General features: G+C 40.5%; 3 protein-coding genes across 3 annotated transcripts in view; all 3 read right to left on the bottom strand.

The window, feature by feature from the left end:
* Positions 1-595: 595 nt before the first annotated feature.
* Positions 596-3,069, bottom strand: LOC118340104 (adenylate cyclase type 8-like; the record flags this gene model as incomplete). Its single annotated transcript, XM_035677965.1, is given in 2 exon segments — positions 596-858; positions 2,193-3,069. A coding segment is annotated over 1 exon segment (245 nt), but the record flags the coding sequence as incomplete, so codon positions are not given.
* Positions 1,106-9,775, bottom strand: dnajc27 (DnaJ (Hsp40) homolog, subfamily C, member 27). Its single transcript, XM_035677409.1, has 7 exons — positions 9,411-9,775; positions 8,437-8,519; positions 8,263-8,332; positions 7,983-8,147; positions 7,762-7,884; positions 5,924-6,058; positions 1,106-1,195 (listed from the first exon to the last, which is right to left on the bottom strand). The coding sequence occupies exons 1-7, from the start codon at positions 9,495-9,497 to the stop codon at positions 1,106-1,108; spliced, it is 753 nt and encodes a 250-aa protein (XP_035533302.1). The 5' UTR covers positions 9,498-9,775.
* Positions 9,776-10,464: 689 nt separating this feature from the next.
* LOC118340109 (T-cell surface glycoprotein CD3 zeta chain-like) overlaps positions 10,465-15,464 on the bottom strand; it is a gene marked incomplete in the record, with an annotated part of 15,949 nt that continues 10,949 nt past the window's right edge. The window contains 6 exon segments of the mRNA XM_035677969.1: positions 10,465-12,234; positions 12,334-12,363; positions 12,574-12,630; positions 12,805-12,840; positions 13,836-13,901; positions 14,189-14,233. Coding sequence (XP_035533862.1) covers positions 12,169-12,234; positions 12,334-12,363; positions 12,574-12,630; positions 12,805-12,840; positions 13,836-13,901; positions 14,189-14,233 — 300 coding nt within the window.

Below are 15,464 nucleotides of genomic sequence, written 5' to 3'. Positions count from 1 at the left end.
AGGAGAGTGAGGTCATCAACAGGTAAATAGTCATCAACAGTAGAGTGTCATCAACAAGTTAATATTCATCAGCAGTAGAGTGAGGTCATCCAATAATATAATCAATGGTAGAGTGAGGACTCATCAGCAGGTAAGAGTGAAGGTTCATCAGCAGGTAGAGTGAGGTCATTCAAACATAGAAGTAGTCATTCAGCATAGAGTGATCATCAGCAGGTAGAGTGAGGTCTCACATGGTACGAGTTGAGGTCATCAACAGGTAGAGTTGAGGTCATCAGCAATGGTTTAGAGTGATCATCAACAGGTAGAACGTGAGGTCATCAGCAGGTAGAGTGAGGTCAATCAACATACGATATCATCAGCATTAGAGGTATCATCAACAGGTTAAGTAGTCATCCAGCAGGTAATATCATCACAAAGCGTAGAGTGAGGTCATCAGCAGGTAGAGTGAGTCATCAACAGGTACAGTGAGGTCATCAACATGGTACAGTTGGGTTCATTATTTTGAGGACAAAAATCTGTAAATTAGATTAATTTAGTTCATTTAATCTTTAAATCATTTAAAATATAATGTAATCAACAGATGACCTCACTCTACCTGTTGATGTCAGCGATGTAGGCGTCAGTGAGGATGATGCGGTGCCTCCCCCTCTCCAGGCCTCCGGCGAGCCGCAGCGAGTACAGGTTGTGCTGGTCGATGATGTTTCTGACGGCTTTTTGCCACAGCAGCTGCTTCTTCCTCAGGGTGGGGGCGGGGCTTATGTTTGTGCTGAAGGTGATGTCACTGGTCTGCCGCGATGCCTCGCAGTCGCCGTTCTCCAGCGTGATGCAGGTCTCGCCCATGGTTACCTCATCTGCGAGCTGATTAGTGGAGAGATAAAACAGTAACACTGAACACAGAATCAGCCCGATTATTTTAGGCTTTTATTGTGAAACGTCTGTGGAGGAAGTGTGAGTATCACTGATGGTACACCGAACTGAACCTCTTCTTAATGTTATATTATCAGTATTAGGGCCCGGCCTGTATTAGGGCCATTTGATAACTATATCTAATAAAAGAGAGTAAGTTGTATCTGTGAGTTCCTTTAAACAAAAGACTGAAGGTCTGTCAGTGGGACAGTTGGCCTGAACACATGGCGTTGGCCCAGGTCACAGGCAGGTTGACGGCTAATCCAATCAGGTTACAGACGTGCTGGCTCTGATGCGAGCACACAGAGAAAAGGCTTATAGGATGAGCTAACTGAGTTCAGTAATGTAACATTATCTCTGCTACTATTGAATCCAATAAAAAGCAGGACAGCTAACGTGAGCTTAAACTCTGATAACATGCAGGACTTATGGTGAGATCCATCTGAACCGGGAAGTCGGAATTTCCAAGTTTCCGGTCTGAGATTTCACCTGGAGCCTCTGAAGTCAGATATCCAACTAGGTTAAAACTGTTTTTTGCACTTCTGTACATACAGTACTGTCCAACTTTTGTCTGTGGATGGTTTGTATGTGAACGAAGAGTTATCAACTGCTACTGCTAACAATGGCTAATGGCTAACCTAGTTAGAGCTTGGTTTCCATCTACAGTGTGATGTCATTCCCCAGCTCAGACTTTGGACTTCTGAAGTAAATGGACTCACACATCGGGGACGTTTCAGTCCAAAAAACATGGACATGCTAACATTAGCACCTTTTGTTTTTCTCGCGTTTTTCCGGATCATTTAATTATAATTAGCAAAAGTCTTTTGTAAATCTGAATGTTTCTGGTTTAAAATGGAGATATTATGCTTCTCTTTAGTTTGTGGCTTCTGTACAAGAGACTGAACGTTGACAGTAGCTACAGGTAGCAGCTAAAGTAGCTTACTGCTAACAAGAACTTATATTTCCTTTTATACACTGTAAAAACAAACTGGCAGCTATAGTTCCCAGAACTTCACTGTAATAAATACGGTACAATTACATTAAAAGGATATTAGTACTGTTGATTTTAAGTTGGAGTTGTATAAATACAAGGTTTTAGCATCAACAGTAAGATATCAGTGTTTTCCTGTTACAGAAACCACATTGAACCTTTCTACAGTTTTCACTCTTTTACTGACATAGTTTGACAGTTTTTCACTGTAAAATGTAAATTTTTTACAGTGTATGTTTCATTTCATCAATGCTTCACATAACAAACTGAAACAGTGTGTGTGTTTCAGACATACTTGCAGCCGTGTCGATGTGTTTGTCGTCCGGATGAAGACGTGTGTGATACCAGTCTCATGCCTCGGTCACGCCGCGTCCCGGTAGATTCTTCTGTTGTAATCTCACTATTTGTTTTCTCGTCAGCTTCGTCTCGTCTCTTTTCATCTTCTCGTTTTATTTGACCCTCCTGTTTGGCCTCTTTTAATCCTTCTGTTTGTACGTGAATACGTCTTTATAGTTTCTTCATCTTCAAATGTTCTTGAAGAAAACTGCAAAATCCCAAAAGTTAAGACAATAAGAAACACAATTATTTACATTTTCTGTCTTTAATTTATCTCCAGGCTGCAAAAGAGGTCAAAGGTCACAGCTGCTGGTTTCCAAAGTCAAATATAAGAACCAAAACGATGGAGAACAAACCGGGAACTCAGAGGACAAAGACAACAGAGAGAGAGGTGGATCGAAGTGTCTGTTAATCCCATCAGGAATCCCTGAAACAGAGACAAATGACTGCTCGCTAATAGGACAGATTAACTCTGTGTGTGTGTGTGTGTGTGTGTTCAGGTGCATGATGGGATTGGCAGACCTCCAACAGGTCACATTCTGCTTCTGTGTGTAGTTCAAGGTTTGTTTGACAGTGAGAAACATGTTGATTCAAACCGTCTGTCGGGGAGCAGCAAACAGTTAGACCTGAAAGTACAAACAGTTATCAATTAATCAGTCCTTCTGATCAATAACAGGCAGAAAAGTGAAGGAATCAATGAAATTAGGACCATTAAGCAACAGACGAGGATTCAAAAAAACATCCTCATGTAACAAAATGTCCCAAAACGGTCCAAAGACAGACAGAGAAGAACAGGCTGGAGGCGAGAAATTAGTTTTATCTTTTTATTATTTCAATCCAGTAAAACGTGCACAAACCACACACACACACACACACACAGACACACAGACACACACAGACGGTGGCTTCAGCTCCAAGCGTGACTGAAGTAGCAGTTATGAGGTACGGAGTCCAAACTGTGACAAAACTCCTTAAACACACGTGTTATCTGAGTGTGTTTGAGGAGCTTAAGACGTCTCTTCCTCGTACAAAACAAATAAAAAACAATGCTTGCAACATTTGTCCATTTATTGATTAATCTAATCTATTAATTGATGTTTTCTTCATATTAAAAATGTCCAGTGTGTAATATTTTAGGGGATCTATTGTCAGAAATGTAATATAATATTCAGTTTGTTTTATTTAGCGTATAATCACCTGAAGATAATAATTGTGGAAAAACATGAGCTGCATTTGAGTATGTATTGATTTAAATATTACAGAAAGCAACTTTAAATTCACAAATTAAAACAAAATCATAAAAAAAAGCACATTAAAGTGTTAATTCCTGTCTTAAATATAAAATATAAAACTATCAGAACATATACATGCTGTCATTCAGCTCTTCACGGTATGAAACTATCTTTGTTTGATGGTAAACAGTCGTTAAACGGTCGAGTCTTTCAGTCCGACATCCCGTCATCGTGTAAACGCTCTTGTTCAGATCAGAGAATTTTATGAGAATCACAGACGACAAAATTTTGTTTCACGAGACGAAACTGCAGCTTGTGAAATGTATATTTTGTTAAATAACAACAGCAAAAAAATACACGTGAGAAAAAAAAAAAAATCAAATCACATGCTTTTAGTTGGGTAAGGGAACAACTTACTTATTTCAGGGAACAAAAAGTATTTTGTGTTATGAGAACATGGGAACATAGTACTAATACCATCGTGCAGTAACTGTCACTTAAGGGAAAAAGATATTAATTTAGGGCTGATTAAATTTTATATAATAAAATAGGACACTTAAGGGAACAAATTAGCAATGAGAGGGAACAGTTGAGGACACAAATGACACATTTTCAACAAAAAAAAAGGACTCTATTTAGGACCAAATTAGAATTTAAGGCAACAGATAATAAATATAATGGAACAAATTAGTAATTTATATTTAACTTGAGCTAACGCATTGGTCACCTACCCAAACAACTAACTTTAGGGAACACATCACTATTTGAGAGAAAGAAGATATATAATGGCACAAATTAGGGAACTGAAGGGAAATTAAAGGTTTAGTCAGATAAAATGAGCAAAAATCAGTCAGTGTAAGAAGAGGGTTAGTAAAAAAAAAAGTAAATGAAGGGAACAAATGAGTCACTTAAGGGAACAAATGAGTCATTTAAGGGTACAAATTAGTCACTTAAGGTATGGAAGTTTTAATGAAAAGGATTTGAGGGCACAATTTGACAATCTGGGGGAACAGATTAGAAATGTAATCATATGGACAGTTGTAGGGAACAAAATAAGGAATTTTAGGGAACACATTACCCCCCCCCCCATCCGTAAACAGCATCTAAATGGTTTCGTGGCACTGTTATAGTCTTCAACACCTCGCAGTGAACCAGCCGCTTTTCGTAACTTATATTGATTCATATAGTTCAGTAGCATGCATTGACCAACCCCGTCATCACCCAGGGGCGGTGTGTCTCTTCAGCAAGGGGACAGGCTGGTATGAGGGACGACCTGGGAACCGAGTCGCAGGTTTGCCACATGGAAGAGTATAAAAGTAAATATCAAACATCATCTGGCACCAGGCTAAAGATTAATAGCGGAGCTTTACCAACAAGGTATCCCACATTTAGATTTAGAATCCCTTGTGTAAACGTCGACCTGACTGATTTAAAGCTGCAGTTTGCCTCAGCCTCTTTGTTTATTGACAGACGGTCCGAACGCTGAGCCTTGTGACCCCGCCGCTCCGCTTACATCATCAAACATCCAACAGGGCGGAGTGAAGACTTCATGGGCGCCGACGTAAACGGCACACCACACACGACACACACCACCACACAAACAATAATACTGACGTCAGGAAATCAAAGCCATCTCCACAGCTTCAAATTCCAGAAAATTTTTTTCTTATTCTTATAAGTTGACTTTAATCTCCAAAAGTTTAACCACATGGGAAACAATTGTGACTTTAATCTTGAGTCCCTGTTGTATTATTAACCTGACTTTACTCAGAAAATTTCTTTAAAATTGTGACTTGCCCCAAAGTTAAAGTTTTTGGCTTTAGTTCTGAGATTTTACCTTTACATTAAAAAGACTGAAAGACAGAACTTAAAGTTTTCAGTCCACCCGAAACTTCCCACACCACTCCACAAACACACACACACATTAAGATAAAATGTAGTAAAACGAGTTAAAACGGTCATCAAACCAAAGACTTATGTTGCATATCCAGCACTGTCAAAGCAACATGCGACACAGACCTTTACACAAAAATACTGCTAATAAATTAAACCTGTCCGCACGGCTTGGTGCAATTCTTCAGTCCGTTCTGAGTGAGGTCCGATCTCTCCTGCGAGGGTTTTTTTTTTTTTTTTTGTTTCAGCTCGTGTTTCTGTATTTAATGTTCTTCCAGTAGCGATGTGTGGGGGTAGGCACCGGGGCTGCGCGGCTGGGGCGGGCGTTCACAGCACGGGCCTTAAGGCGTCCTCGCTGCCGGGGCGCCCATTTGCGCGGGTGCAACCAGGACTGGGCCCAAACTTCCTGACTCCTTGTTCACCTCCCCTCCCGTGGAGAGAGCAGAATCAATGACATTGAACGCACTGATCATCACATACCTACATCCTAGAAATCAGCAACGCCCTGACGACCTTTGACCCCGTTTTACTCACCGCGTGGCAACCCGTTTGACGCCGAGCATACCCAGGATCCTTGCCTGTTTCGAATGCTCCGGATGTGTTCGCCTGCTCTTTTGGAATGGGCCGACGCTTGACCTCGACACCGCGGCCTTCCCGCCTGTTCTTCTACACATGGCGTGATTTTGGGACCAGAAGAACCCTGAAGAGATACGCGAACACACACGACACACAGATGGCACACCACACACACACACACACACACACCACGTGGTTAAAGTGGTGTGTTGTGTGGTGTGTGTCTTGGGTGTGTGCTGTGGTACGGTGGTGTAGTGTGTGTGTGTGTGGTTGGTTGTGTGAGTGTGTGTGTGTGTGTGATGTGTGAGAGAGTGTGTGAGGTGTGGTGTGGTGTTGTGTGTGTGTGAGCGTGTGTGTGGTTCTGTGTACGTGTGGTGTAGTGTTGTAGTGTGTTGTGAGTGTGTGTCTGTGTATTGTCGTGTGTGTTGAGGTGTGTTGTTTTGAGTGTCGTGTTTGTTCGTGTTGAGGTTGTGTGTGTGCTCGTTGGTGTGTGGTTGAGTGTTTGGGTGTGGTGTGTGTTTGTGTGTTGTTACGTGGTGTGAGTTGTTAGGTGTCTGTGTGGTTTTGTTTTGTGGTGTGTGTGGAGATGTGTTTAGGTGTGTGTGTCGTGTGTGTGTCGTGAGGTGTGAGTGTGTGTTGTTGTGTGGTGGGGTTGGGTGGGTGTGTACGGTTTGTTGGTTGTGATTGGTTGTGAGTTGTTGTTCTGGTGTAGTGTTTGTGTGAAGTGGTGTGTGGTCTGTGGTGTGTTGTGTGAGTGTTGTGAGTGTGGGTGGTGAGTGGTTGTGAGTGTGTGTGTCCCCTTGGTACCGGTGTTTGTAGTGATTGTGTCGGTGGAAGCTGTGTGGTGCTGTGTGAGTGTGTTGGTGTGTGTGGACTGCTGTGTTGAGTGTGTGTGGTCTGTGTGTGTCGTTACGATGTTGTGTGGTGTGCTTGTGTACTATTGTGTGTGTGTTCCGTGAGGTGTGTGTGAGTTTGTTGTGTTTCGGCAGTGCTGTGTTTAGTTGTGATGAAGAGTGTGTGAGTGAGTTGTGTGTGAAGTGTGTACGTGCCCGTGTCGTGTGTGTTGTGTTGTACGTTGAGTTTGGTGGTGTGTGTGAGTGGTGTGTGATCCTGTGTGAGGGTGTATGGTGTGAGAGAGTGTGTGAGTGTGTGTGTTGTGTACGATTGTGTGTGTGTGTGTTGTGTGTATGTGTGCTTGTGGTGACTGTGGTATTGTGAGACGAGTGTTGAATGTGTGTGTGCTGTACGGGTGTATGTGCTGAGAGAGTGCCGTGAGCCCCTGTGTGAGTGGTGTGGTGTGTGTGTGAGTGGTGGTGTGTGTGTGTTTTGAGTGGTGTGAGTGTGTGAGTGTGGTTGGAGTGTGTGTGAATGGTGGTGAGAGAGTGTGTGAGTGGGTGTGTGTGTGAGTGTGTGTGATGTTGTGAGTGGGTGAGTTGTGTGTGAGTGTGAGTGTGTGTGAAGTGGTCGAGTGTGGCTGTGGAGGTGTGTTGTGAGGTGTGTATGTTGAGAGGACTGTGTAAGGGTGTGTGTGCGTTGTGTGTGTGGTGAGTGGTGTGATGTGTGTGAGTGTTGTGTATTGTAAGATGTGTGAGTGTGGTTTGTGTAGTGCCTCCGTGTGGAGTGTGTGTCAGTCCGTGTGTGAGTGGGTGTTGAGTTGTGTATGTGTGAGAGAGTGTGTGAGGGTGTGTGTGTGTGTGAGTGTGTGTGATGTTGTGAGTGTGTGTGTGAGTCGCTGCTGTATGATGTGAGAGAGTGGTGTAAGTGTGTGAGTGTGTGATATAGTGTGAGAGACTGTGTGAGTGTGTGTGTTGCTGAGTGTGTGTGTACCTGGAACATCTCGTTGATGCCCTCCCCGCTCTGTGCCGACGTTTCGAAGTAATGAAACCCTCTGGACTCCGCCCACAGACGGCCCTCGCCCTCGTCCACCACGCGGCGCTTCGTCAGGTCGACCTGCACAGACGAGTTTCTGATTGTGCGTACGTCTCAGCAGCATCACATGTTCACTGACTTTAAATCTGACCACTTTCTATCTCTCCTGAGAGTCTGACCTTGTTGGCGCAGACGACGAACACGATGCTGTCCATGTTGGCCTGAGAGCCCATTTCCTGTTTCATCTCCCCCAGCCAGCTGTCGAGGGCGTCGAAACTCTCCCTGAGGCCGACGTCGTAGACCAGCAGCACCCCCTGACTGTCCTTGTAGAACTCGTTACGCACCTGACGGGTGGAGATAACGTCTGTAACAGCAACACCAGCTGGCAGGTTCCCCACATTACAACACACAGTGTTTTTACAAAGATACAAAATATAAAATGAACTTTTTATGACTCACCTCGTAGAAGAAAGGATGACCAGCCATGTCGAAGATGTTCACTTTGATTTCTCGATCACGTACCTGCACTCTGACAACATAACCGGCGTTACACACCCACACTGCACTGGGACGATGTGAAGCAATGTTTATACTTCACACACAGTCTTTAAGGCTGGCAGACTGTGAACTTACTTGGTGACGCCGTAGTCGATGCCAATAGTGGCCAAGTACTTGGGAACGAACCTCTTCTCGCAGTAGCGTTTGATAATGCAGCTCTGGAAAGGAAAGTGATTCATAATGAGCTCTTTCACACCAGACTTCATTCAGACACGGAGCAGTTTAAAGGTGGGTTACCAAGTGAAGGCTGGACAAAACTAATTATTCAAATTAATTATTAACATTAAGAAGTACGATTTACGTCACATTTTAGGTGAGACTGCTAATTTCAGGGCTTGTTTTAAAAGCATAAATCATAATTATTTTAAAATGACTTCTTTAGCGAAATTCGGCCTAAAACCATAAAAACTATGGAGACATTAAAGAGTTTTAGTTGAGGAGTTGAACGCTGCAGAATGAATGAGAAAACAAATGTTTATATTTAATTTAAAGGATCACTGTCTTTCTGCAGAAACACAGACGAGGTAAACTATAGTTTATGGATATTTTAGAATCACTGGGTTCTCCTGGGACATTTCATACATCAGTCACCATCACAACATCTGCATTTTCATCTGGTTCCTTGCTTCGTTGCTGTTTCTGACTGCAGCGGGAACGATAATTATAAAACTAATTATTCAACATAAACGAGTAATATACAGGCCGAATTAACGAGGACACGTGATTCCTTCGGGATACATCTTTGATTTTGTTTAATTTGTACGATTTATCAGCAACAAAGAAGGAATCCTTAAAGTGACTGATTTTTAAACGGAGTCTGGTGTTGAGATGACCAACAGACATCAGCCCGACTGGAGCCACCAACACAAAACCTACAGCACAATAAACGTTCATCTTTTGAGCTCACACGAGTCTTTAACTCAGTTTTAAACACATATATCGCTGACTGGCTCCACGAAGAAGGCCTGTCACCGCAGTAGAAGCGCCGGAGCTCACATGAGGCTGAAGTCCACCTGAGGTTTGTGTAAAATAAGCTGCCAGTCTCTCACCTTCCCGACCTCTGCGTTTCCGAGGCTGATGACTTTCACCCGCAGAGACTTCTTGTTGTCTCTCCTCTTCGGCGCGTTGGTTTCCATAGTAACTGCCTCTGAACTGACGCTGTTTGCGGTGAAACTGTGCGGGTTGCTAACGAGGAGCCCTGTGTTAGTGACAGCTGCTGCTGCTGCTGCTGCTGCTGCTGGCAGCGCGGCTAACAAGTCGTCAGTAAACCGTCTCAGTAATTCGCCCTGAAAGTGTGTAATTATCGCATTAATCAGTCAAACAGCGTCGTTTTACGTTAGCATCAATGCTAATGTGTAGTTTCAGCTGCTAACCAGCTGTTAGCGTAGCCGCCTTCTAGTTCCGCTCGCTCCTTTCAAAATAAAACGACTGACGTTGAAGTTAATCTTCCTCTCTCGGTTTACTGGAGTTGGTGAGTTATTAAACTGCAATCTCTTCAAATAACTTCAGCTAATCCTTAATTTACCCCCGAACAAAACACCAAACACGGTTATATAACGGAAACTTTTAGGTGTGGCGGCCGGAGATCCCTTAACTCGTCTCTTAATTTGAAAAGGTGAAACCATTCATTAACAGAGGAAGTAAATTTAAACTTAATTTATACATTAATGTAAAAGATTAAACAAGTACATTATATAATTAATATATATATACATGTAAGATATGTTTATACAGTTTATATTTTCTATACATATGTTGTGTTAAATATTGTAATATCTGATTTTAACGTTCTATATTATTATTATTTCTATTTCTATTATTATTATTTCTTAAACATATATATAATTAAAACATATATATATATTTGAAAGGATCATTATTCAGTATTCAGGTATTTCATATTGTGTGAATTTATGGATAAATAAGGAGTTTTAATGCTTTTCTGTGTAAGTCCAGGGGTATTTAAGAGGTAAACATATTAAACATTATGTTTACAACAGATTATAATATACATACAATACACTGTTGTGCAGTTCAGTTAGTGTTTTCTGTTTCTGTCCACCAGGAGGCAGAAGTTGCATTTGTAAAAGAAAATCCACCAGATTGCTTTAATTTGTCTTTATTTATCAGGATTTTTATGATACATTTTAATACCAGAAGTAAATAGCTTTTACAGAGCAAAGATATTTATACGGAAACATCACAATAAATGTTTAGTTTCATTAATTCTCAGGAAAATATCAGAAGGATAAAACAAATGGATATAAAACACAAACCTCAGTTATTACAGGTCATAAAGAAAATCATCAAAACAAAGCTAAATAAAGTAAAACTGTACTTAAAAAGGAAACTTAAAGCTGCACTATATGTTTTTTAAATTCTACAATAAATTCTTAAAGGTTTAAAGTCCTGCTGTCTGAATCCGTCCCGCAGTGGCCCGAGTTCGATTCCAGCCTGTCAATGTTAGGCTCCATTAAAGGAACAAAAACCCCCAAAATAAAGCTGCCAAAACCTTTTTTACTGTCTAATGTATGGAAGCCCAAAGAGTCCAATATTGAATACATAAATAAAGATCAAATATGTGATTTAACAATGTGTTTTTTTATATATTTAAATAAAAATGAGCCATAAAATTATTTTATTGTGAAAAGAAGAAGCAGGATGGAGAAATATTTTCAGAATAATGAAGCATGTTTCAAACATTACTGGATTCTTTCACAATTTAATGATTATTTTACATATTTTGTCTGTATTTATTAATATCATTGTTTATTTATTATTTTAACCCCGAACTCTCTGGGGCTCCACACTAATGCAGCTTTAAGTGTCTCCATATTTTAATAAAACTTAATGAGAAATTTAAGAACTAAAACATCGATCGCAACTCAATGCAAGTAACAAACACACAAACGTTCTACTGTTACTAAAACTGATTTCCGGTGCGTTTTTTAAAGTCAAACTCTAATTCTTTTGGCCTTTTTTAATTAATTAAGATTTTCAGGCTTTTTCTTTTTAGGTGTTTAGAAGAAACCTCACCGGCAGTGCTGAACGCAGGCTGGTAGACATACTGAGGCTCAACTGCGGGGGGGTTTGGGGCATCAGAACATTTAAGTTTTTAGGCAATTATGTCCCGACTTCCCAAGCTCATTTCAGGCACTGGATACGTTAACGTGACAAAAAACAAATGGATCCATAAAACATAAAAAAACATCTTTTGTTATTTAACATAAACGCTTTAAACATGCAGGACACAGTTCTCAGGATGTTCTCTGCTGTTAATGATCATCTGTGATCCTGGATCTGGTATCATTAGGTACCTGTGCAGCCCACTCCCGGCCGATACTCGGGCGGCGTTACGAGGTTCATCGCTGCAACATCGTTTCCGTTGCTGCTTTGAAAGATAAATACTGGATCGAGTCGTCTGCTTCGGATGTAACTTAGCAACCGCTGGAGGAGTTCGGAGAGCCTCCGGACGGTTTCAGAGTCATCAGGATGTGTTTTTAAGAGTCGTCTTTGTAGCAATTGGAAATAAATTTGGGGCGTATGTGGATAGAAATGACAGCATAATTAATCACAATCCATTAATTAGCCTTTAAAACACCACAATTAATATTATAGATGTTATAGCCGATTAAACAAAAATACTAATTTCTCTCCAAGAACTTTTGAATCTACTAAATAAAAAGAACTGAAACCATTCTTGTTATAAAATCCAAACTATTGGTCTTAAACAGATGTTTGTGTTTTTCTGTTGAGGCTGACAGGAAGCGGGAAAGAATCCTCCGGGATCACGACGTCCGGACACCGTTAGCGCGTGGTGAGCGGCTTCATCTGAAGGGAGTCGTAGGTGTCTTTGGTGGCCGAGCTCAGACCCTGAAGAGACGATAAAAGGTCGGTTGTTCCAGTAAATAGACCACACCTATGTACCAATATATGAAATATTCAGTTTATTGATCGGGATTGATGACTCACCTGGTACACCTGTTCGTTCTTTCTGTGACGCTGCTGGTTAATAAAGAAAATGTTAATATCATAATAAATCAGATAAATTCATAAATTCTACTTCTGTTCACTGAAATAAATCAACTGTAAAAAGATAAAATCTAATTAACGAGTAATTCCAACAAGATTTAAATCATTTTAATGATTAATTTGAACTTTGTTTTGTTAAAGAGATGTTAAATAATAGTATATATAATAATGCAGACTCACCTCTCTTTTAATAGGCAGCTCCTTATATTCTCCCTCTCCCGGCTTTTTGGTCAAACCCTGAAATAAAAAAACAAACATATTATTTAATACTGAAATGTTCTTTTTTACATTAATAATCGACATTATGGATAAAACCTTACAAATCTTTAGCAATAATAATCTTATGTGTTGATTAAATTACTAACTGCTGGTAGGAGATGAAGTTAAAGTTAAAGTAAACTGAAAGGTTACCGTATAGGTGGAGTTGTCGTCCACCGGTCTGCGGTTCTATAAAACAGAACACATTTTATCAGGAGTTTTAATAAATCAGGTTCTTTAATCATCTGAAGAACTTCTTTTAATAAAGCAGGAATATTTCAGGGTTCTCGTAAGACTTGAGGGTTGAGGGTTCCTTTAATGTTTTGGGGTTCTTTCAAGGTTCTTTAGACCGATTCAAAGATTAGGTTCTTAAATCATCCATAGAACAGATTTTAAGGTTATTCAGTGAGACTTTTTCAGTTAGTTCAGGTATCTCAGTAGGATTGTTCCTGTAAGTGAGTAAGAGTTCTTTAAAAGGTTCTTTAGTGATCAAAAGGGTTTCTGGGTTCCATATACATTTATTTCAGGGTTCTTTTAGTTTGTTTCTGTCAAGGTTCTCTGAAATTCATATGCTAAGGTTCTAATAAATGATCTAATGAATTGTTCTTTAATCAGGTGTTTTCAGGTTATTTGTTTAAATTCAGGGCTCTACAGGGTTCTATCAAAGGTGCTTCAGGGGGATTTTTCAGTTTATTGTGATACTTGCAGGGGTTTATTGGGGTTCTTTAGGTTCTTTTGAGTTCACAGGGGCTCATGTTCATTATACAGTAGGACCTGAGAAACTGGGTTCTTTTAACCGGAAGGTTGTCGGTTCCTCAGTGATTGTCGTTTTAAAGTTGTTTTAATCTAGTTCATCGATGTTCTTTCCATGTTTTGCAGAGCTCTTAGTCCCACATTCATTCCCACCATTATTTTATGGTTCTTTTGGGTTCTCTAGTGTGTTGGGGTTCTTACATGGTCCTCTTGAGTTTATAGGGAGTCTAAAGGTTTTTTAAAGAGTTTTTCACTGTGTTTAGGGATCTTTTAATGCTCCTTGGGGATTGTCCATTTATTGTGACAATAATTAACACAGAGAACCTTGAGAGAACCGTAGAAAGACCTTATAGTTGCTGCTGCAGGATAGAGAATAGAGAGAGAACCGGTACAGGGAACGTTCTGAAAGCAAAAACAGAGTAAAGACTCACTCTTCCTCTCTCAGGATCTCCTCTCAGGAGGTCGTAAGGATTGTCTCGGTTCTGGTTGTGCAGATCCTGAACACAACACAAATACTGAGGTTTTCTGTCCACATGATGAAATAAATACACCTCTGTTCATAGGTTCAAACAAATGAATTTATCGTTGCAGCTTACAAACTGGTTCTTGCTGAGATTAGTAGTTACCAATATTTACAGCCTCTAACAGCTACCGTGACTTCCTGTCTGATTGGGCCGCTGCATGAACTCAGTTTCCATAACGTTACATAAACAGCGTTAAAGAATAAGAAACTAATGACACTGGAACTGTGGACAGTTGATATTTGTAGTGTTTGGTGACTCACGCTGTAGATGCTCTCGTCTGTTGCCTTCGCTTTGGTTCTGAAGAACTAAAAACATCAACAAAAGAAAAAGGAGAAATCAGTGGTACGGCCCTTTAAATCTGAACTGTGGCTGAATTAGCCCTTCTTAAGCCCCGCCCTCTTTTGCTCTGTGCTCCAATCACAGTTGAGAACCTCAGTCAACTTCCTCCTTTCCTGTACTAAGATATGCTATGCTAGGCTAATCTATGTTGAAAGACAACCACATTTTGAAGATGGTTCAAACATAAAGGAGACACATATACATATATATATTAAGTCACATCTTAAGATAGCTAATGTTAAAACGCTAGCTAATAACATAACTAACAATTGATAAGATAAGATGTTCTTTTATTATTTGAATTTATTTAGGAGAAATTCAAAATTAAATTGACATAGCAGAATAGGGGAATGTAGTGCAAAAGAAAGAGTACAGAAGTGGAGGTACAACAAGATATCACAAAATAAAATATTACAAAATATAATAGAAAATATAAACTATAAATGAAGTATATACACTGTATACTATATTAAAGTAGGAATGGTTGCAAATATTTGAGCAGCTTGACTAAAACTAAACTGTACATGTAAAAATGAAATAAAAATAGTTGGTGCGTTGTAGGTTAAAGTTTAAACCAGTCTTAGTCTGCTGGAGGTTGGAGGTACTGGGAGCTGTGGTGTTGGTTTTGTGGAGGTTTTTACTGGGGAAAAAAGCCTTGTTGTTGTGGAGGTTTGGAGGTACTGGGGAGGGCCTTGTGGGGTTTTTTGTGGAAAGGTACTGGGGAGCTTTCTGTGGGGTTTTTTGTGGAAGGTACTTCGGGAGCTTGTGGTTTGTGGAGGGGTTTGGCAAGGGTACTGGGAAAAAGCTTCGTGGTTTGTGGAGGTACTGGGAACGCCGTTGTTGGGTGTGTGGAAGGTTTGGAGGTTAAGCTGGGAAAAAGCTTTGTGGGTTTGGTCGGAGGTACTGGGAGCTTTTTGTTTTTTTTGGTTTTGTGGAAAGGTAACTGGGAGCTGTGGTTGTTTGGAGTCATAGATGGTAACTAACTTTAAGCCTCCCAAGCTCCTCCCCAACAAGACCAACAGCAGCAAGAAAGAAAAAATGAGCGCCAACTGTACAGCCCCCTTCCCTCCAGAGAAAGAAAAACACCTGCTTCTTGACCTTTCCCTGTTAAGAAGGGCCTTCAAGTGGGTTCCGTCAAGTCCCCAGTTTTTTTGTTTGTTTTTGGAGTGTCATACAAACCCCCCGTGAACGTTTTTA

The sequence above is a fragment of the Morone saxatilis genome, unplaced genomic scaffold (genome assembly GCF_004916995.1).
Source record: "Morone saxatilis isolate NCDOM2014 unplaced genomic scaffold, NCSU_SB_2.0 Contig6, whole genome shotgun sequence".
Classification (NCBI taxonomy): domain Eukaryota; kingdom Metazoa; phylum Chordata; class Actinopteri; family Moronidae; genus Morone; species Morone saxatilis.
Note: the sequence above shows the minus strand (reverse complement) of the source record. Positions and strands in the feature narration are given on the sequence as shown.